Source organism: Rhipicephalus microplus, chromosome 1 (assembly GCF_043290135.1).
Source record: "Rhipicephalus microplus isolate Deutch F79 chromosome 1, USDA_Rmic, whole genome shotgun sequence".
Lineage (NCBI taxonomy): Eukaryota > Metazoa > Arthropoda > Arachnida > Ixodida > Ixodidae > Rhipicephalus > Rhipicephalus microplus.
The window spans coordinates 115,895,892-115,917,672 of record NC_134700.1 but is presented as its reverse complement, the minus strand read 5'-3'; the positions used below and the strand labels follow the sequence as shown (position 1 = coordinate 115,917,672).

General features: G+C 44.2%; 1 protein-coding gene across 1 annotated transcript in view; it reads left to right on the top strand.

Annotated features, from left to right (window-relative positions):
• The first annotated feature begins 663 nt into the window (after positions 1 to 663).
• LOC119178666 (uncharacterized) overlaps positions 664 to 21,781 on the top strand; it is a 39,237-nt gene continuing 18,119 nt past the window's right edge. Inside the window, exons 1-5 of the mRNA XM_075866998.1 lie at positions 664 to 740; positions 9,686 to 9,867; positions 11,404 to 11,479; positions 13,050 to 13,231; positions 14,090 to 14,206. Coding sequence (XP_075723113.1) covers positions 664 to 740; positions 9,686 to 9,867; positions 11,404 to 11,479; positions 13,050 to 13,231; positions 14,090 to 14,206 — 634 coding nt within the window. The remainder of the gene's footprint in view (positions 741 to 9,685; positions 9,868 to 11,403; positions 11,480 to 13,049; positions 13,232 to 14,089; positions 14,207 to 21,781) is intronic.

Genomic DNA, 21,781 nt, shown 5'->3' with positions numbered 1-21,781 from the left:
TGTGGGTGGTGCATTTTCTTATTCTTAGTTTCACTTGTGCAGTTGTATATTGGATTATTTTTAATATATTTTCAGTTGCTACGTATTGTTACGAAAAGCCACGCAGCATATGAAGTAAAGACGGGGAAATTTGACAGTGACCATAGTAGAATGACGCCGGTCCAGTAGGCTCCCCAGTTTGCTCACTGTCCAACATAAGCTATGTGAACGCACCCTGCAAGCTATATTCTTATTGGAAGAATGCGTCCGCATATGTGTAGCAGACGCTCAGTCTAATGCTGCGATGATCGAAGCGTTGAAACGCGCACAAGCGCCTGTAGCAGCAGCGATGATAGCGTCAGTGTCAGTAGGAAAAGTGCAGTGGCACCACCTGGTTTTTTTTCGCACCAAATGACATTCCCGAAAACTTCAGTTGACGCCACTACTAAACTCTTATCAGTAGCTAGGCTGGCATCAGCTTGGAGAGAAGAAGAAGAGAGTCCACACGAGCTTGACATGTGGGTATGAGCCAAGATCTTCTAGGAGACAAGACAAGACAAGACTGTAATTCGAACGTGGCAACAGCAAGCTGTGTCCAGCGCAGGCTTTCTCTTCTGGTGAAACGCGCATGCAATGAATTTTGCGCGAACTTATCATACCATGAGTTCAAGCGTTCGAGTGACAATGTTGCGAGGTCGGTATGGATTCAGCAGGCACAGCGTGTCGGTCACCAATCTTCGTTACAAGGGCGATGCTGGACGGTAAGTGTGCTCTTTGATGACATCGATAAATCGTAAACACCTTAATCAATCACACGCGAAAGTATCCGAGGCGTTTATTTCTCCAGCTAATTCCTAGACTTCATTAATGACCATCAGTGCCAGAGCTTGCATGGGATTGTGCGATGGCACAAAGGGAGTCATGAGTGGCCCAATGCGTGTTCTATGAGTGGCTTGCATTGGCCCTGCTGTGGGTTTCGCGTTCTTTTTGTTCTTTGTTCCTTGACATGTGATATCGAACATGCGTTTGGTTTCGTCTACAATTCAGCCAGTAATAAACTTATAGTTGATATTCCACAAACGCTCTGATGACGCAGCCTGCCAGGCTGTGTCAGCTGAGCTTCTGCGTGTGCTCAACTAAATCTGTCTAAAGCTGGCGACACTTCTGGATGCTTTGTCCTCGGCTCATGCTTGGAATTTTTTTAACCTGCTCGCTATATAGGCTCATGAATGGGTCGTAAGCCAATTCAGAGAAGGCGATGCTCGTGTAGTGATTTTCTCTTCCCGTGACCTGCCTCTTCAGGCTGATATATATACCACAATTTATTAACATGAAAGTGTTTTATGTTTGCATCAGGTAAGACATAAGTGACGTATTTCCATCACGCAAGTGACGTCGAAGAAATACGCTCGATGACGAAGTAAAGAAAGTTCCGTGAATGAGGGTAGAACCTACGACATTTTTGTACGTGACACTAACCTCCCCACGGCATTGTGGGGCAGCACAGCCAAGGCTACAAAGCCAAAGCTCGCACTATTTTGCTACGTTTCTACACGTAGTGCGTGAACGCTAACTATTATAGTATATTACGTAGCATAGAGGGAAACAATAAAACAAAAGACATTGTTGTTATGCTCAATATTGCTCTCATTGTTATCGCAAAAGCTTATTCGGTGTGGTGTTTTTTGTTTGTTCGCTATTATAAAACTCATATGGCGCCTGCTAAGCGCGCAACGCCTGCTAATGCTATTTTAGAACGCACTAATGCGACGTGGAGTGGGGGGTATCAAGTGATTGTTGCCTAATGGAGTATAAATTAGGAATGCTTACTTGTCATTTTGTCTTTATTATTGCTGTTTAATAAAACAAGGAGAATCGTTGAATGGCACGGTGAGAGGTTATGTCTCCCTACTGGTTGAAGGTACAGCTGCTTCCATCGTATCTACTCGAGCCAAGCAAAGCGTCAAGTCAAACTCAAGTCAAGTAAGGACGCCCTTGACTTGATTATGAATGCGTGCTCCGCCGCTTATATACGAACCACCCGCGTTCGAGAAAGAAAAACACGGGGCAGAGGTCCGTACTCCCTCTGCGCATGCTCGGCTTGCTGAACGCCTGGTGGTGGAGCGCGTGGAGCGCGAAGAGGTGGACTGGAGGTGGTGGCTTGAGTGCTGCGCCGTAGTCAACCCCCCCCCCCCCCCCCATCACGTTGGCGGGAAACTACTACGAATGAAACGCGGCTTCGACGTGCCCAAATGCAAATGTCCGCAAGCAAACACGGGAACACGTAGTCAAACCGATGCAAAGGGGATGTGCACTGTCCGCGCTGCTTCAGATCGCCTCATGGTGTCCCTTTAGCGAGAGATGGTGCAGTTTTTCGGTTGCCTACCATTTGAATAAATGTTTAATCCTCCTCCTCCTACTACTGCTGATACAATCTCGCTAAAGATCACTTTGTGTAACAGTGTAGCCATCGGCGTCAACGGTGAGAGTGGTTTTTGGCAATTTGCGATCACAGCGGTTACTGTGCCTCGGTGCTGAACAACAGCGGTTTTCGAGACGAAAACAACCATGGCAAAGCTCCGCCTGGGCAATACGCGCGTTCATGTTATTAAGCATTCTTGACAAAGCAAGAACTGCGCTTCGACTTCTTGTATTTATGCATATGTGATGGCTGCTCCTGACATGCTGATGACCAGTCGTGGACAAGATATCTGTGACCCATCGATGCCTTCGCGTCCACAAACAAAATAATATAGGTGTCTTAAGAATTTTCCTGTGTTCTAAAAAGAGGAGAACGACAATATCAACCATGTATTCACCAAATATAGGGCATGGTTTCGTGCCATTTGCGTCGCATTTCCTGTCATGTAGTTTCAGCATGACCGTGCCTTTTTTGCAAAATTTATATATCACTGCTTCCATAAAGCTGCTACCAGTGTTCTTCCTATTAGTAATAACTCGTTGCTTCCCAAAAAGCCCCGCCGTGGTGGTCTAGTGGCTAAGGTACTCGGCTGCTGAACCGCAGGTCGTGGGTTCGAATCCCGGCTGCGGGGGCTGCATTTCCGATGGAAGCGGAAATGTTGTAGGCCCGTGTGCTCAAATTTGGGTGCGTGCTACAGAACCCCAGGTGGTCGAAATTTCCGGAGCCCTCCACTACGGCGTCTCTCATAATATGGTGGTTTTGGGACGTTAAACCCCACAAATCAATCAATAACTTGATCAATTAATCAATCAATCGTTGCTTCCCAAAAAAGAAGTGGAATCATTACTGGATGGTGCTCGGACTGCACGCGAGCTTGAACCGCTGGCGGATTGCTGTTTTAATGACACTGGTAGAAGAGCACAGCAATGATTTCATTTATTTTACCTGTGCTGGCGCACTCGTGAGAATGACGAGGCTTTTCATAGCTTTCGATTAGATCTATAATAGCCTATTTTTTACAAGTTTCAGCATCTCAACACCTATCGCAAAGCGCTGTTTTCTCTTAACGCTATTATACATTATTTTAGTTTGATGCATATTATTTTCAGACCTACTGGTTTCCTTTCCGTGTCCTGTTCAGTAATAATGAGCAGTAATTCATCATCTGAGTTACTCATGACGGCAGTAGCGAATCGCAAATTACTAAGATACACTCCATTACCTTCAAGCCCTAGCTCTTTCTAATCAAACCATGTTCAAAAATGCCTTGAATTCTCGAGCAAAATCGTGCATGTTGGGTGCGCTTTTCTTAACTGAAACCAATTCGCATGCGAACGGACTGCAGCTATTACCAGCATCTATAGTAGTGCAGGTTTGTTAGGTTTGGATTTATCATGTACTTTATTCATCTGAGTGTAGATGTATCATCAAGCATTAACGTTTGTGCGTTAATGTTTCATGGTGCCATAGCTGTCAAACACCGAGAGACATAGACACTGCACACTTAACAGAGGGAGCTGCGTTCCTCGCCCTGCTCCGTTTCCAGTTCGCTAACTTTTGCCGCAAGGGGCACGCCGAAAACAGACGCGCGCACGCGTCACCCATGCAGCTCAGCTACGATCCGCCAACTCCTGCAGGATGGGAGACGCGCGCTTCGCGTTCCATTTGGGAAAGTGTCGTAATGCGAGCTGATTTTTGCGCTCGTGGTCCGCCCGCAAAAAAATCCGAAGAAGCATGCGGCGCGTGTGGCCTGGGAGGCCCGCAAAGCGCTGGTGTCGACAATGTGGTGTAGCTACCATTGTGCATTTGGGTTTGCGAAGAGGAACCGAGGGGGGGGGGGGGCACGTTATTTCGAAACTTGTATGGCACCTGCAACGCCTGCTAACGCTTATACGGAGATTTAGAATAACGTTTGCGGACACTGTGGGCGTCGCCGACATAGCGGGCGCCATATGAGTTTTGTAAATGCGTTTGCTCCCCTGCAAACCGATACGGACATTCGCAGCGACACTGTAGCCTCGAAACTAGTGTTTGCGGGCCGCAAGTGAGCTGCACACGCGGTTGCTATTTCGGATTTTCCATGGGTGGGCCACTAACAAGAACAGCGACTCGCGTTACGACGCATGCGCAGTGGCAGCGACCGAACCACAAGGGCTTGTGTTGGGCTATTTTTGAACCCCCTAGTCGAAAACTCCTTGTTTTCACGATCACCGTATTAATGTTTCTTTTTTCATCCGCAAAGCTTTGCGTTCTGGCGCTGCAGTTAGATTAGGAAGCTCCACGGTACGGTGTGTATGCCGCAAGCTCCCTTATATCAGTCTACAGCAAATATTGAAGTGCTTCTGTATGAACAAGTTCAACTTTCCTATTATAGCCATTCCTATGGCAGAGGTATTGACTATATTTTTTTACAAGATCTGCGAACTGCAGCTGAAGAAATTTCGAAACAATGTTATTGAAAAAAAATTGGCCTGCATGTACTGCTAACATTTGCTAAAAATGAAACTTAAAGGCAAATCACAAGATTGTGTGTGAACTAGAGCAGCAAGATTTAGCGCAGTTTAAAATTCCCTTCGTCAGGGCTAACCACGGAAAAAAAGGATTGCTATAGATATATATTTTAATCTGCGAAAAAAAGGAAAGCTTGCAGATTTTGTGAATGGGATGTATAAAATATATAAATACACTTTTCCGGCCCAGAAGCTTAAAGAGTGTGAGCACACTGCTCATGCATATCTTTCATATGAAAGAAAAATTTTCGTATTCTAAAAATTTTGTACATTGTGAATTTATAAAAGTGACGGTTGTATAAAACAATTATTTCTTTTTAATATATTTTGGTGCCTTCTTGAGATAACAGGTTTAATTTGAAGAAAACAAAATAAGCAGATGTAGACTGAATGATACAGCTACAGAGCCTACAATAATTTTTGTTTGGACAAAACTACGAATGGTGATTCATTTATGGCCATATAAAAGTCATTCTCAATGTATAATGATCATCGCAGAAAGTCACACCAGTATTGCTTTTTGGCAAAAAAAGTTACTGTTTTTGAAGAATAAAGTTACATGTCATGGGCAAATGCAAATAAAAAAAAAGGTTTGCGCAGCTGATGAACATTGATTGCTTGATTGATTGCTTTATTTGCTTCGTCACAGTACAGTGTAACAGGAGGCGGAGGGAAAAGCCGTAATGACGGCTTGAGGGATCCTCCGCCCCCTTTGTGAACAATGACAGCAGATGAAGGACATCACAATATCATACACTTTCACATTGTTTTACGTAAAGATCATGCCACAAAGGAAGGAAACCTGAAAACGTAGTTGATACATAGCTTACACAACAAAGAAACTTGCAGCAATCTTCTGCACCTGAATAAATACATAGTTTATAGAACATATAACATAGTTTGCTACATAGTTTATAGAACAAAAAGAGCCGCTAATTCTGCGACACTTAAATGAGACACATCTATACCTTTGCTAATATAAGTATTCAGAATTCGCGGTAGAGCACATCGAAGCATCTGAAAACCATAATTAGTGCGAAAGTACGGAACGTTCCACATTTCTGTATTTCTTGTTACGTACGCCTTTTCCTTTAAGCAAAGATTCGCCATTTCCGTAAACAAAAAGTTTGCGCGTTTGCAGCTAAGGCAGTACTCTCGTAGTAGTCTGTATTGATATAGGTCATTCACTTTGATTATCTTATATTTTTTAAACAGTGGGTCACTAGGTGCTAGAGCTGTAGCGTTGTCTATCAGCCTCAGTATTTTCTTCTGTATTCTCAGTAATTTTGTTAAGTTTGTTTCTGTAGTTGTTCCCCAAACCAAATAGCAATAGTTAAGATAAGAACTAAACAGCGATTTGTATATCAATAACTTCACCGAATTTGGGATGAGGTACCGGATACGGCTGAGTATTCCAGTTATCCGGCCTAATTTTATTTGAATATTATTTACGTGGTCATCCCATTGCAAAGAACTGGAGAAATGTACCCCAAGTACTTTCACTGACTTCACTATTTCTATATCTGAGCCTCTAAATACAATATTATTCTTCAAAGTCACTTGTTGACCTTTCGAATGAAAAACTACCGCTTTTGTTTTAGTTGCATTTATTTTTAACTTATTGTTACTTGTCCAGTTGTCTAACTTCTGTAAGACGTCATTAGCTTTATTAGAAAGAATAACATCTGATGATGAGGTGACAAATATACTCGTGTCATCTGCATAGAAAATAAACTTAACTTCTGGGGAGATATGGACTATGTCATTAATATATAAAGTGAATAATAAAGGGCCAAGAATGCTCCCTTGTGGTACCCCTGAAATTATATTTTTCTTATCTGATACTAAATCATTTATCGAAACAAATTGACATCTATGCGCCAGATAGCTTTTAAGTAACATGAGTGGGAGCCCGCCAATGCCATAATGGTTTAATTTTTCAAATAAAATGCCGTGGTGAATGTAGTCAAATGCTTGTGTGAAATCCACAAAAATTCCGACCACTTTATTTTTTTGTTCAAATTGTTGTAGAATATATTCTTTTTGATCCAGTAGGGCGAGTTCTGTAGACTTATGTTTTTGGAAGCCATATTGTGATTTTGTTAGGACATATTTGGCGCAAAAACAGGATAAGCGACTAAAAATAATTTTTTCGAAACCTTTAGAAAATACGGGGAGAATAGATATCGGTCGATAATTTGCAACGTTATGCTTGTTCCCCTTTTTGTAGAGAGCTATTACGCGTGCCGTTTGCATTTTCGAAGGAAAAACCCCTGTCGAAATACAGAGATTGAATATGTGTGTTAGTGCTGGACTGATCTGATCGATAACATATTTCACTGGTTTTATTTGTATGCCATCAGCATCGCAGCTGCGACTGTTTTTTAAGCCGAGAAATACTGTGCGGACTTCTGGTTCGACAGTACCTGCTAAGAAAAACGTGTTTGCAATTTCTGGACCCAGAGTTCGGCAAGTAGCGGTTGATCTGTCGCTAAAGTCTCTGTAAACGAAGTAATCATTAAAAACATTGACCATAGCCTCTCCACTGACCAAGTTTCCGTCATGGAGTACCTCCTTAATTTCTTCTGTTTTCGAATTTCGGCCCATCAAAGAGTTTATTCTATTCCATAAAACATCTGCTCGTTTTGAACACACAGTAAATGCTTGTATATGATACAGCTCCTTTGATTTCTTCATTTCTTTACTTAAGGCATTTCGGAACTGCTTGAAAGCAATTAGGTCCGCCTCGTCGCGCGTACGTATGAATTTCCGGAATAATCTGTTTTTTCTGTCTATTTTACGTAAGAGTTCACGTGTCATCCAAGGTTTCCGACAACCTTTACGTTTTTTTCGCTGTTTATAAGGGAAGTGTTTTCTGTATATACAAATAAACGATTCTAAAAAAGCGTCATAGGCTGAGTTTGCATCATTTGAGTAAAAAACATTGTCCCAATGCAAAGTGCCAATCTCTAAACGGAAAGCATCTAAAGCAGCTGGCGAGACATGCTGATAACTATAAGGAATGTCATTCTGAATTAACGTAGGTACAGCTGTTTTTACAGAACAACATATCGCCATGTGATCACTAATAGGATACGTAAGGACAGCACAGGTAACACACGACAGATCACAGTTTGTGATAAATAAGTCTATGGTGGTCTCCGAAGACAGACTAATTCTAGTGGATCTATTTATAATGTTTTCGCAACCGTTGCATGCAATAATAGTTTCAAAGTCACACTTTCTCGTGCTTTCATGCCCCATGTCAATATTGAAATCACCACCCAATATAACAGTGTATTGATGTTGATTTACAAATGTTAAGAAAACATCTAAAAATGCAAAAAAATCAGACAAGTCACCATCAGGTGGCCGGTAACACACAGCAACTATGACATCTTGAAACTGAACACATAACATTTCGTAATGAGCAGTAACTGAAGTAAACTTTTCGAGCAATACGGCTGGTAAAGAATTTTCAAGTAGCATAGTGACACCACCTCCTCGACGACTTGGCCGAAAAACAGAGAACGTTTTCATATGAGGTAGTTCAAATTCTTCTGAAATATCCGATTTCCAGGTTTCCGTTAGCATAACAACATCAAAACAACCTTTCATGTGATTACACAGACACTCGAGGTCATTTACTTTGTTTCCCAATGATTGTACATTTAAATGGAAGCATCGGAGAAAACCTCTTTGTACGTTTCCAAACCGCTTCGCTAACTCACGAAGGGCGATATATCCGAGGTCATCCATTTTACAGAGCAGTAAAAACAAAAAAAAAGAGATACCAAGAAACAGCACAATAAACCAACATCAATTGCTCAACGCTGACAAGTCATCCTCACACCTGATGACCTGCGCACGTTCTCCACTCTTCCTACGCACCAAGACCTTCCCATTGGAATGCCATGCAAAGTCATAGCCAACTCTCCTAGCCCAGGTTTTAGCTGCTAATAAAAGAGCCCGGGAACGCTTGGTCATATTCTCAGTTATGTAGACATTTTCTTGTTCCTGCCTCAAGGATTTTCTTTTTTCTAACCACATATTTCGAAGGTCCTGGTGGACAAAGCGAAGGATCACTCCACGCTCTCTACCTGGCCTCGATGCCATCCTGTGAATAGCGGAAATATCCGCCGGAGCAAGTTCCGTCAAACTCAAGGTTTTCGCAAGATCATTTACCTTGTTTAAAAGATTTTCACCTGCAGTCTCAGGAATTCCATGTATCTCCACATTTAGACGTCGGCTGCGCCACTCGAGGTCATCAAAATCAATCTGAAGCTGGGCGAGACCCTTAGCTGGATCCTCCTTTTCAAGTTTGTCGATCTTGCATTTTATGTTTTTTATTTCCCTGTCATGCCCACTCAAGCGTTCTTGAATTTTATCAAAGTGATCCGACAGCAACTGAATTGACCTGTCTATTCCCTCTACCTTTTCATTCAAAGTGAGGAGAGAAGTTAATTTCTTGTCTATGTCCATGATCGTAATCTTAAGCTGAGCATCTCCTATTTGATCAGCGGGCCATGTGGTACTCTTGGATGCCCCCGGCCTGCAGGCCTCACACTTCCATGCTCTTTTCTTAAACGACTTTTTCTTTTCAGCATACTCCTGTTCACTCATGCCTGAACATACCGAAGCATGAAAACAGAATTCGCACTCACTGCAAACAATAGCACTCGCGGCATCTTCAATTTCAGCTCTGCAACCGCAACGCTGACAAGTTGAGGACATCACATTGGTTTCAAGAATGTGTTTTTTGTTGTTATTGTAGGTTTCATAATGAGACTAGCGGTGAAGGCATTCGTGAGACCAAGGACGCCAAACGGGAAGCGGATCCGCACATATCAGTGCCTGCGTCTCCCTCGCAGTTGGAATTCTACATAGTTGAGCAAGGTGGTGACACACAGATACTTATATTGTTCAGCGTCAGTCAAAACCTGGTGTACTTTAAGCGTGAGTATTTGTTGCCTCAACTGTGGTGTTTTTACCACTACATTTTCTAAACATTACTTTCAATGAACAGTGTTGCTCTTGTAACTTGTTTGGAGTCGGTGGTTCCCAGCATTGACAAGTATGCATGATATTTGACTAATTTCAAGAAAAGTGTAGCGATGGCATGTACAGGAAGACCCAAGGACAGTTTGTGTGATGGTGCCTTCTTTGTTGTGCAAATGTGCTTTGTGTCACTTTTGCGAAATTGCTTCCCTGACAGGCACTTTCAGTTTTTGTGAAAAAAAAAGTTTAGGTGCAATCTCTTCTTATGCCTCCCAAAAATATATTTCATATATCAGCTGCGATTTCCCCACATGGGCATTGGACATAGACAGATCTGAGTTACATCAGTGTTACATTCGTCATGTTTGCAACTGTCAACTGTACATTTGAAATTCAGTCAAATTCGTTTATCCACTAAAAGGCAACACATCCAGACCGTCCTTTTTTGTTAACTCCAAAATTAACTACATTGTCACTGTGAGAGTTGGGAAATATGATCAGTGTAATGCGGTTTCACGCTGGCACTAACCTGTCGTAAGGTCAAAATAACACACCATTGGGAAGCATTAGGCCACCAAAATTTTACTAAGTAAATAACTAGGTAGGAGTATTCAGTTGGTAGCAAAGTTTTTATTTTTGGGGGAAATGAATTCAAAGATCTTTTTTTTTTCATTATACCAACTTTTTCTGGGGGACGCTAACAATCTTCTATCGATGAAGATGGAGCCATAATACCATTGAACGCTCAGCTTTGGACATTTGCCTATCTGAATATCAGCACAATCAGCCGAAAAATAATATATTCATTCAACTGTCGTAATCGTGTATGACAGCATGAGAATCCTCCTTTTGCAGAAGACATCGAAGTCTGGCAGAATATTCTCCAGTGCGATTCTTCTTTCGTATACCCTTGTTGAGGTACTGAATCCATCGCCTGTGGGCCTTATTTAGCCGTTTTATTTGGCATTCCTTTCTACCTTGCGATGATGAGTGGTTGCACGAGAATATTCTTCGGAATTATGCACTGCTCTTTCCTTCAGTCTATACTTTGAGACGCAGTGCAGAAGCAAGTCTTCTATTGCAGGCAAAACGCTGTGCTTACCTCGGAAAGCAAGCCTTTGCGCAATTGTTTTATTGAGTGTCTCGATTAAGAACGCATCACACACACTTTTCATTATCTTTAACTTCTTACCAGCCGCTCGGGTCTTCCAGCAGCAACGGTTAGGAATTCTTTCGCCGAAAAACTAATGCTGCTTGTTGCCCCAAAAAGAAAAACGTGGGTGTGGCTTATTGTGAAGTATATTTTACTAAATGTTTCAGAGGATAGCCTTTTAATCAAGTTTTGAGTGGAACCATCGCAGTGGTACAGGCGGTGTGTTTAACGCATAGCGGCACAACCTGGGATATAACGGCAAGTGATATGTGCTGGAGGCTTCATTTGTTTCCGGTGCTTTTCTTCATTGTTCTAAGGTGAGGCTTTACGCTTGCTTGCAGTGATGTTGAGTGCGCTGCAGCGTTACATTGGTACAGGGCGATCAGGCATCATCACACAACGCTTCTACGCTGACATGTGAGTGTGAACATGCATTTCATACAATGCTTTCTGCATGCGTCTACGGTGTCAGTCAACTCTTTTGCAGTTAAACCTAGCTGCATGCTTTGCTCACATAAAGAAGGAAAAGCGATAGATGCAGTATTTTGTTTCTTAGAAACATATGAGAAAAGTAGAATGAAATGTTTGAAAAAGTGTGACAGTGTGATTTTTATCATTAGTGGAACATTTAGGTAACAAGAAAATGGTAATTAAGAGCTAAATGACATATATACAATGTCCGCGCGACCACAGTCATACACAAGTGTTCTGCATTAGCAGTTTGTGCATTACATATTGCATATTTTACAGCGAAAGCTGCTTTACATCAAAAATTGGGTCGCATGCGCCGTAGCTGTCACCCGCCGCCGCAGGTGTCTGTATCCACTATAGCGCAAAGCGAAAAAAAAAACGAAAAACACCAAGAAAAGAATGGCATTTCAAACCGGATCTCCTGCGTGCCAGCCTAGTATTTTACCAGTGAGCTATGCCCGTGCGTGGAACTGATAATTTTATTGATTGATATGTGGGGTATTACGTCCAAAAAGCATCATATGATTATATGAGGCGCCGTAGTCGAGGGCTCCGGAAATTTCGGCCACCTAGGGTTCATAAGCGTGCACCCAATTCTGAGCACACGGGACTTCAGCTTTTTCACCTCCATCGAAAATGCAGCCGCTGCCACCGGGATTGGACTCCGCGGCCTGCGGGTCAGCAGCCGAGTACCTCAGCCACTAGACCACCGCGGCTGGGCGGGGCTTGGAACTCAGCGTCAAACCGACCTTAGGCAGCCTTCATGTAGGGAATGAAATAGCTATTATGCACGTAATAAAGCGTTTCGAACTGAAAGTTAATAGCCAGGCTTCCCACAATGCAAATTGCGTAATTGTACAGTGTATCGTGGAGTGGAACAACCTATTACAATACGAATATACGCATAATACTTCATCGTCGTCACCACAGCACAAAAAAGTTGCAGGAAATTCCTTGCATGTGTGTAACGGCTATTACGCTTCACCGATGAATGACGAAGAATGGCAGAGTAAATGCCTGCACAACAATAATCATTTATGGCGTAGGGAGATGACCTGCCAGTTTGCTTATAACAGTTAACCAAGGAGTATTTAAAAAGGCTTCTAGAGGCTGCTCATTGAGCTTTTACTGTGACTTGTGCTGCGCATTTGATGCAGGCCTAGCGGTTGTTTTCTTCTATGTTGTTTTAGAGGCAAGTTGGTATAACAGGTTCAATTCTAATTGAAGAGCGTTAGGCGCAGGCTGCCTCAAATATACGTATACAGAGGATTCAGTAATTTTATTGTGAAAAAAGCTGTGTAGCGTGACTTTTTTTTTTGGCCACATGCAAGTTATTGCCAATGTTCAAAGGCCACCGCAAAAAGCCAGACTTGTGTTGTATGCTTGAATTTTGACCAAAAACACTACTCTCATGGTGGATTAAGGTGGCACACGAGGAAGAATTGCAAATCGAAACTTGAATATGCACATCAGAAACACTATTTCAATTTGAAAGACGTCTTTGTTGTTGTTGTAGGTTTGATGAAGCGGCTAGCAGTGAAGACATTCCTGAGACCAAGTATACCGAACGGGAACTGGATTCACACAAGCCGGTGTCTGCCTCTCCATTGCAACTGGACTTCGACGTAGATGAGCAGGGTGGTGATACGCAGATGACCACATTGTTCAATGTCAATCAACAGCCGGTGCACTTTCAGCGTGAGTATTGGTTGCGTGACATTTTCAGTTTTTTTTTTTCACTTGAATGATCAGACAGCAACTTTCGATGTGTATTAATATCCTTTCCAACTGTTTCGGTGCAGTGCTACCAAAAAAAGAACCGACAATGATTTTTGCTTTATAGAGATATTATCACGCAGAAATACGCAGTTATTTCAAGAACTGTTTAGTAACTTCATGCACAGAAAGAAGGACAACGGGATTGTTCCTGTGGGTGTGTTATTTTATCCTGCACACGTGTTTCCTAGTTGTAGCGAAAGTGCTTTCCTGACTGACACTTTCGAGTTTCGCGATTAGTATTTTCCCTATATTCTCTTAGTCTTTCCGCAAAAAAGTATTGTATCATAGCTATATATTCCCTGCAAAACCATTGGTGGCCTAGAAAACGAGCTAGGTAAGACGGATGTACCATCACCGCAATTTTTGGCATGGTTTCAACTATGCCAAAACTTTTAACAAACGTTTTTCGCCTCCCCTTCGAAAATTCCTTCATTCCTGATGACTGGCGCATAGCACGTGTAGTACCGGTGCTTAAGAAAAGGGATAGTTTAAACATTGCAAACTACAGGCCTATTTCCTTAACGTGTGCGTCATGTAAGCTATTATAACACATAGTCACACATTACATCACAACATTTCTTGAAGAAAACCGCCTGCTGTCGCCATTACAGCACGGCTTTAGGAAAAATTATCGACCACAACGCAGGTAATTACAACAATTTATGAGTTTACGTCGTCGCTTGATACGGGTGATCAAATTGATGCTATTTTTAGATTTTAGTAAAGCCTTCGATCTTGTCACGCATAGCAAACTGATTTCTAAATTACACATTCTAGGTCTACCTGTTAACCTCATTGACTGGATCCGTTCTTACCTTCACAATCACAAGCAGTATGTTAAAGTAAATGACTGCATGTCTGGTATTCTACCAGTATCATCCGGAGTTCCTCAAGGTAGTGTTTTGAACCTATTCTTTTTCTATTGTATATAAATGACATTGTTAAATCAATATACACATCACAAGTCCACATAAAGCTTTTTGCAGTTGACTGCATACTTTTTAAAACGATTACTGCTCCGAATGACCAGAAATGCCTGCAATGCAACCTTTGGGCCATTTGTAAGTGATATGAAGATTGCTCAATGAAATTAAGTAGCGATAAATCAGTTGTCATGCATATAACAAATAAGAAACACCGTTTTAATTATACGTAATCTCTCAACAACAGTCCATTGGCTGAGGTTAAGGAATATAAATATTTGGGCGTCACAATTACAAGCCACCTAAAATGGTGAAGCCACATTAATAAAACATGCTCATCTGCTTCTAGAAAGCTTCGCTTTTTGAGACACAAATCAAGAACAGCGCCCTTAGAAATCAACATTTTGGCCTACAATACTTTTATAAGACCAAAGTTAGATTATGCGAGTTTCGTTTGGAACCAACATATAAAGAAAGATGTTAAGAAGCTTGAGATTGTGCAGCGAAAGGCGGTTCACTTTATCTTTAATGCCTACCACAGAAATGACTCGCCAACAACGATCATGGCCATTAATGACATCCCTACTTTACAATACCGAAGAGCTGTTGCCAGGCTGAAATTTCTACACTCACTTTATTTCCGTAATTTTAACATTTATCCAGAAACCTATATAACAAATCGAATCTCAAGACGAACTCGACATACTCACAGTTACACTCTTGAACCTCACTTCGCACGTACTAATCTTTTCATGAACTCGTTCTATCCTCGGATGACCAATGATTGGAACGCGTTACCTTTTGAAGCATTCTGTGATAATAAAAATCCTGACTTCAATAACTATGTATCTTTCCGTTTTTAACTGTACAACTCAAGATCTCAGACTGTCTCACGTTGTAACCAACTAGCCCGGCAACGTGCCTTAGCTCACGTTGTACTTGATTTGCATTCTCTGGTTGAAATTTGCAATTTCTTGCTGCCATTTAATTTTGTTCAAATGTTATCCTGTGTTCTATTGCCTTAACATGCTTTTATTGCTTGAAATTTCTTTTCATTTACCTTACGTTGTGAATCACTTTTTATTCTGCCCTCCTGCTTAGTCTTTCGACCGCAGTAATCTGTAACTAAATAAATAAGTAAATAAATAAACTGTGGTTGACTGTAGTCAAACGCAATAATGCTCTTCCACGCAGCATGACCTGACCTTTCCATTTAAGCGCAGCATTTATAAAGTTGTCACTGAGTAGCAGTTGAGCATATGATCAGTGTATTAAAGTTCCATGGAGGCACTAACCGGTCATAACATCGAGGTGAAATTCCCTTGAGGAACAATAGAGTCAAATAATTGGCCCCGTCTCTGCATGTTACACTGCAAATGTCGTCAAAACATCGTCTTTATTCTTTATTCTTTAGATCTTTATTTCATTTCCCCCATTTATTCTTAGGCGTTGAAACGCGCCTTCATTCAGAGTTGCAGGAATAGAGTTTTTTCCTCCACCGAACCTGGCCTCCCCCTGCCCCTCGCGACATGTCAACGCGTTGGCGGAAAAAGCCCGGCAAGGAGGAAGGAAAAACTGAGGAGAGCTCATGACGCAATATTCGCGAAGCCGCCGCGTGGATGGATGGGTGGATGTATCCGGCTGTGCCCTTTAGATTGGGTGGCGGCTCACACCACCTAGCCATAAAGTTAAATACTACCACTATGTGTTTAAAAATATTATTTCACTCGTGCTTTGATTTTAGCCACTAATCAGATAGCCTCCTCCTTGTTATTTCTACCCGTTTGACGTCTCTTTTGCCTTCACTGTCCCTAAACCCCGATGCTTTGAAAACTTCAGCGCCATTGTCTTGAACTATAGGGTGGAGCTCTTTACAGAACATTATCAAATGTTCAGCCGTTTCCTCCTCTTCTCCGAACGCACTACATACCGTGTCTGTGTCTTGATATTTTGCTCGGTACGTTTTGGTGTGAAACACTCCCGTTCTGGCTTCGAGCAGCAGAGAACTACTCCGAGAATCATCGTAGATGTTTCCCTTAAAATTTCCTGTTTTAAAGTTCGGTAGGTCTCCAGTGATAATTTTGTAATCATTTTCAACTTCCAAATGTCCCTTTTTGTTTCCTAGACCTTCTTGTAACTGATGTTTCCTTTCGGCTTGGTATTCTGCTGTTGTCTAAATACTTGATTGACAATTTTTAAGTTTGCTCCCTTCATTTAGTATCAACATTCTCAATGTACAAGTAGCTGAAAACTTTCTTAGCCCAAGGCTCCACTCCAATTTTTCTCAATCGCTCCTCAAAATCTATTTTGCTGCTAGCTTCCCTGCATTCAAACGATGTTCATTCCATGACCCCCTGCTTTGGGGTGTTCCCATGTGCTCCCAAAGAGAGTCTACCTATGTCACGTTGTTTAATTTTAAACTTTGCTTGAACCTCTGACTTCATGCACAAGATCCCATTGCCTAACGTCAAACCAGAGACCATGGCACCTTTCCGAATTCCTTTGACAACGTCATACCTATCATAGTTCCACAGTGCCCTATTTTTCATTACAGCTGTATTCCTGGGGCTCTCAGTCATTACGTATCCTTCGTGCTCCTCTAGATACTCAGTACCAATATTTATCCATACGCCCAAATATTAGTGTTCATCCACTAGTTCTAGCGTAAGTACCTCTATGAGCTTAGTGATTTTGTTGTAATTAAAATCAGAATTGCCATTTTTTCTCCGCTGAACCTCAAATTTAACCTATCCCCCTCATTATCACAGATGCCTATCAGTTCTTGCAGATCTTCCTTGTTGTCGGCTATGATTACTATATTGTTACGTGGAAAATAACAGTAGACAGTCTACAGCCTCAACGCAACTCACCGACAACGTCCACTCCTTCACTCTCAGTCTGAGGTACCTTTCTTGGGTATGTCCCACTATGCCCTGTTTCAGTCAGCCGAAATCACGTAACACGACCCCCGGCGGCAAAAGCGCCGACCCGGCGAGTTTACGGGGCCACAGCAGGAGCAGTGTTGTAACGTTGAAGCTTTGATACGTGGACGATGTCCCTTAAGAGCAGAGCAGAAGAGGTTGATTGATTATCCGGTACAATTTCATATGTAGTGTCGGTCACTCGTCTAAGCACGCGGTATGGGCCCGTGAAACGCGAGAGAAGTTTTTCTGAAAGCCCTGCATGTCGCGTAGGGCACCAAAGAAGAACAAGGGAACCTCTCGGAAAGTGTTCGTCGCGATGCCGCTCGTCGTAACGATGCTTCGGCGAATCTTGGGACGCCATTAATCTGCTGCGGGCAAGCTGACGAGCATGGTCAGCTCGGGTAATAGCGTCGCGTGCATATTCAGAAGCAGACTGCACAGCGGCTGGCAGGAAGGTATCCAACAGCAATGTTGGTCCGCGTCCAAACAGAAGTTAAAATGGCGAGTACCCAGCAGTGTCATGCCGGGAGGAATTGTATGCGAACGTCACGTAGGTAGTGCAAGGTCCCAATCACGATGGTCAGCCAAGACGTATTTTGATCTGTCAGGGTGCGGTTTAGACGTTCTGTAAGCCCGTTTGTCTGGGGATGGTACGATGTCGTGAGCTTATGTTGGGTAGAGCAGGAACGCAGGATATCGTCAACCACTTTCGAAAGAAACGTATGACCTTGGCCTGTCAGCAGTTGAAGAGGGGCTCCATGCAATAAAATGAGAACGCGTAGTAGAAAATCAGCGACGTCTGTAGCGCAGCTTGTTGGCATGGCTCGCGTAACTGCGTAACGGGTCGCGTAATCCGTAGCCACCGCGGCCCACTTGTTTCCGGAGGCGGATGTCAGGAAGGGACCGAGAAGGTCCAAACCAACACGGAAGAATGGCTCCAATGGGATGTCGATGGGCTGAAGATATCCGGAAGGGAGTCCCGACGGCTTTTTGCGACGCTGGAAAATTTCAAAAGCGTTGACATAACGACGTACAGAGCGTGAAAGGCCAGACCAGTAGAAGCGGCGGCGCACACGGTCATATGTGCGAGAGACACCAAGGTGACCGGCAGTTCGCGCGTCATGGAGCTCACGTAAAACTGTGGAGCGCAGGTGCTTTGGTATGACCAGAAGTAGGTCGTGACCATTGGGCTGTAAATTACGCCGATATAAGGTGTGTTTCTTTAAGGTAAACATGCGAACAGAAGCGTCTTGCGGCGAAGATTCGAGCTGTTGTATTAGGGGGCTGATATCCGGATCGCGACGCTGCTCGTCCCCGAGATGAAGCAGCTGGGAGATGGAAAGGACACAACCGACATAATCAGTGCTCGTAGGATCGCAGTCGGCCACAGGGTAGCGTGACAGACAATCTACATCTTTGTGCAGTTTTCCTGATTTATACACTACGGTGTAAGAATACTGCTGGAGGCGGAGTGCCCAGCGGACGAGACGACCTGTGGGATCTTTGAGGGAGGCGAGCCAGCAAAGAGCGTGATGGTCGGTGAGAACTATAAATGGTCGGCCGTATAAGTAAGGGCGAAATTTCGCGACTGCCCACACCAGAACTAGGCATTCGCGCTCTGTGATGGAATAATTACGCTCCGAGGGGAACAGCAGCCTACTGGCATAAGCTATCACGCGATGCTGCCCACGTTATCGCTGAGCCAACACAGCGCCTATTCCATAACCGCTGGCATTGGTGCGGACTTCGGTCGGTGTCGTAGGGTCCAAGTGAGCCAGCAGAGGAGAAGAAGTGAACAAAGTGGTCAGGTCGGAGAATGCTGCTGCTTGCGAGGGACCCCAGGTAAATGTATCATCTGGTTTGAGTAAATCTGTTAGGGGCCGAGCGATTTCCGCGAGGTTCTTGATGAACCGCCGAAAATAGGGGCGGAGCCCCACAAAGCTGCGGACATCTTTGGCAGTTTTTGGCACAGGAAAGTCCTTCACAGCTCGAACTTTTTCTGGGTCAGGCTGTACGCCGTAAGCGTCAACGATGTTTCCAAGTATTGTATTGCGACGGCGACCAAACCGGCACTTGGATGAAGTCAGCTGAAGGCTGGCGAGATGGAACACATAAAAAACTTTCGACGTCTCTCAAGGTGCGCGACGTCTTTCAAGGTGTGCATCAAAAGTGGGAGCCAACACGAACACGCCATCCATAAAACAAAGACACGTAGACCACTTGAATCCATGGAGCAGGGAGTCTATCATTCGTTCAAAGGTGGCGGGGGCTTACATAGGCCGAAAGGCATGACTTTTAATTGGTACAGGCCATCGGGTGTTACAGAAGCTGTCTTCTCTCGGTCCATGGGGTCCACGGCAATCTGCCAATAACCTGAATGAAGATCGATGGAAGAAAAGCAGGCGGCACCATGGAGGCAATCAAGGGGGTCGTCATTGCGGGGCAGAGGGTATGCGTCTTTCTTGGTGATGCTGTTAAGGTGGCGATAGTCCACAAAAAATCGCCACGATCCGTCCTTCTTTTATTAACTAATACCACCAGGGATGCCCACGGACTGGAGGGTGGTTCAATATTGTCCTTCGCTAGCATCTTGTTCACCTCATTCTGAATTATGCTCCGCACAAAAGCAGACACTCTGTAGGGATGGCGGTGAACAGGGTTGGCATCACCTGTGCGTATGCGATGCTGGACAAAGAAAGTCTGCCCTAGAGGTCGCCAAAATCGAAAATATCCTGGTAGGCCTCGAGAAGATGTTGTGGGGCTTCAACTTGTGGAGGTGGAAGATCAGTGGCGATCATGTCTACAATTTGACGGCTGCCCAAATGTGTTGCGAGTGATGTGCGCTGCGGTGAAACAAGGGTGTCTAAGGCAAGCACTTCAATTTGTGAATCAGGCAACGGACACAGGTGGGCCACGGAAATGCCTTTGGAAGCACTTTCATGTAGCCGAAATTTACATGTGGTAGACAAGTTTTGTTATCTGTGATGCTGAGCACCATATAGGGCACTGCAACATTGGGCGCAAGGAGTACGTCGGTGAGAGGCGTAGCGTAATAGTCACCGTCGGGCACAGCTGGTGAGCACAGAAAATCGACGTACGTCACAGTTTTGAAGAACAGGTGAACAAAGTCGCTGCATTGTAATCGGCATGTAGATTAGTACGGGGCGTCACTGATTTGTGGCAGTTCTAGGCGGAGCACACCAGTGGAGCAATCAATCAGAGCAGAATTGGTGGCAAGAAAATCGAGGCCTAGTATGAGGTCGTGGGGACATGTTGCAAGCACGGTAAAAAGAACGACCACTTGATGACCGGCTACGGTAAGCTGAGCTGTGCACATACCGACGACAGGGACTGTTGCGCCACCTGCAACTTCGACGACACTGGTCAAGGAGGGCGTAAGGACCCTGCGACGACAAAAACGCGAACTCATAATACAGGCGTGAGCACCCGTATCTATCAAAGCTTCAACAGGTGTGCCATAAACACATACTTCTAGGGTGTTCCGGTTCAAACGTAAGGGCAACAGAGGATTTTGGGGTAAGGTCTACAGGGCAGCTTCACCGCCAGAAGCTGCGCAGCCTAGTTTTCCGGGGACATGCGGCGGGTAAACGATGGTGAGGGAGAGCGGCGACGCGTATTTGAACGAGATGGGCGGCTTTGAGGCGGTGGTGACGACTGGACAGGGGGGTCGTAGTCCTCAGGGGCAGTAAATGCTGTAGACTCAGTGCGGGTCGGATAACGGTGGTTTGGTGGACGGAATGAGTTACTGTAAGCGGGGTACGAGCCAGAAGACATAGATTGCCATTGGCTGCTGCAGTAACGAGCGATGTGTCCTGCGCGACCACAGCGGAAGCAGATTGGCTTATCATCAGCTGTTCGCCATTCATACGGGTTCCTGGTTCGAATCGAGTACGGACGGCGATGTCTCATGTCCACAGAAGCTATCGAGGGACCAGTATTATCCAGGGTAGGTGCAGTGGACAGGATACCAAGGTTAGCGGATTCCTGGCGGACAACAGCCTGGATCAAGGCAACAGCTGGCGTTGAGGCGTCGGGCAACGTCGGTTTGTTGGCAGCCGGGTAAGCGGCCTCGAGTTCAAGTCGGACGATTCGCGTCACGTCTTCGGTCGTAGACGGATGACAAGGAGTGGCTTCGCAAGACGACGTTGCCGCGGTGTTGGGGAGGCGCTGGAACTGCTGCAAAATGCGTCGACTCTTCGCCTGCTCGAGACGGTGGCACTCTTTGATCACGGTGTCGATGGTCGTTACGTTGAGAAATACAACAGGCTGAACGCATCGTCGGCGATTCCTTTTAAAACTTGCGAAATCTTGTCGGCCTCAGTCATGTTGGGAACAGCCCTTTGACACAATGCTAAGACGTTTTGAATATAAGTCAAGTAGGGCTCAGTGGACGTCTGCGTACGTACGGCCAATTGCTTTCGGGTATCAAGCTGTTGACCAAACTGGTTGCAAAAGAGGTCGTGGAGCTGTTGTTTAAACATTTCGCAGCTTGTGATTTCGTGCTCATGGGTCTCAAACCAAATGCGAGGGGTCTTGTCAAGATAGAAAATGACATTCGCAAGCATAACGGCTGGGTCCCAGCCATATTTCTTGCTGACGCG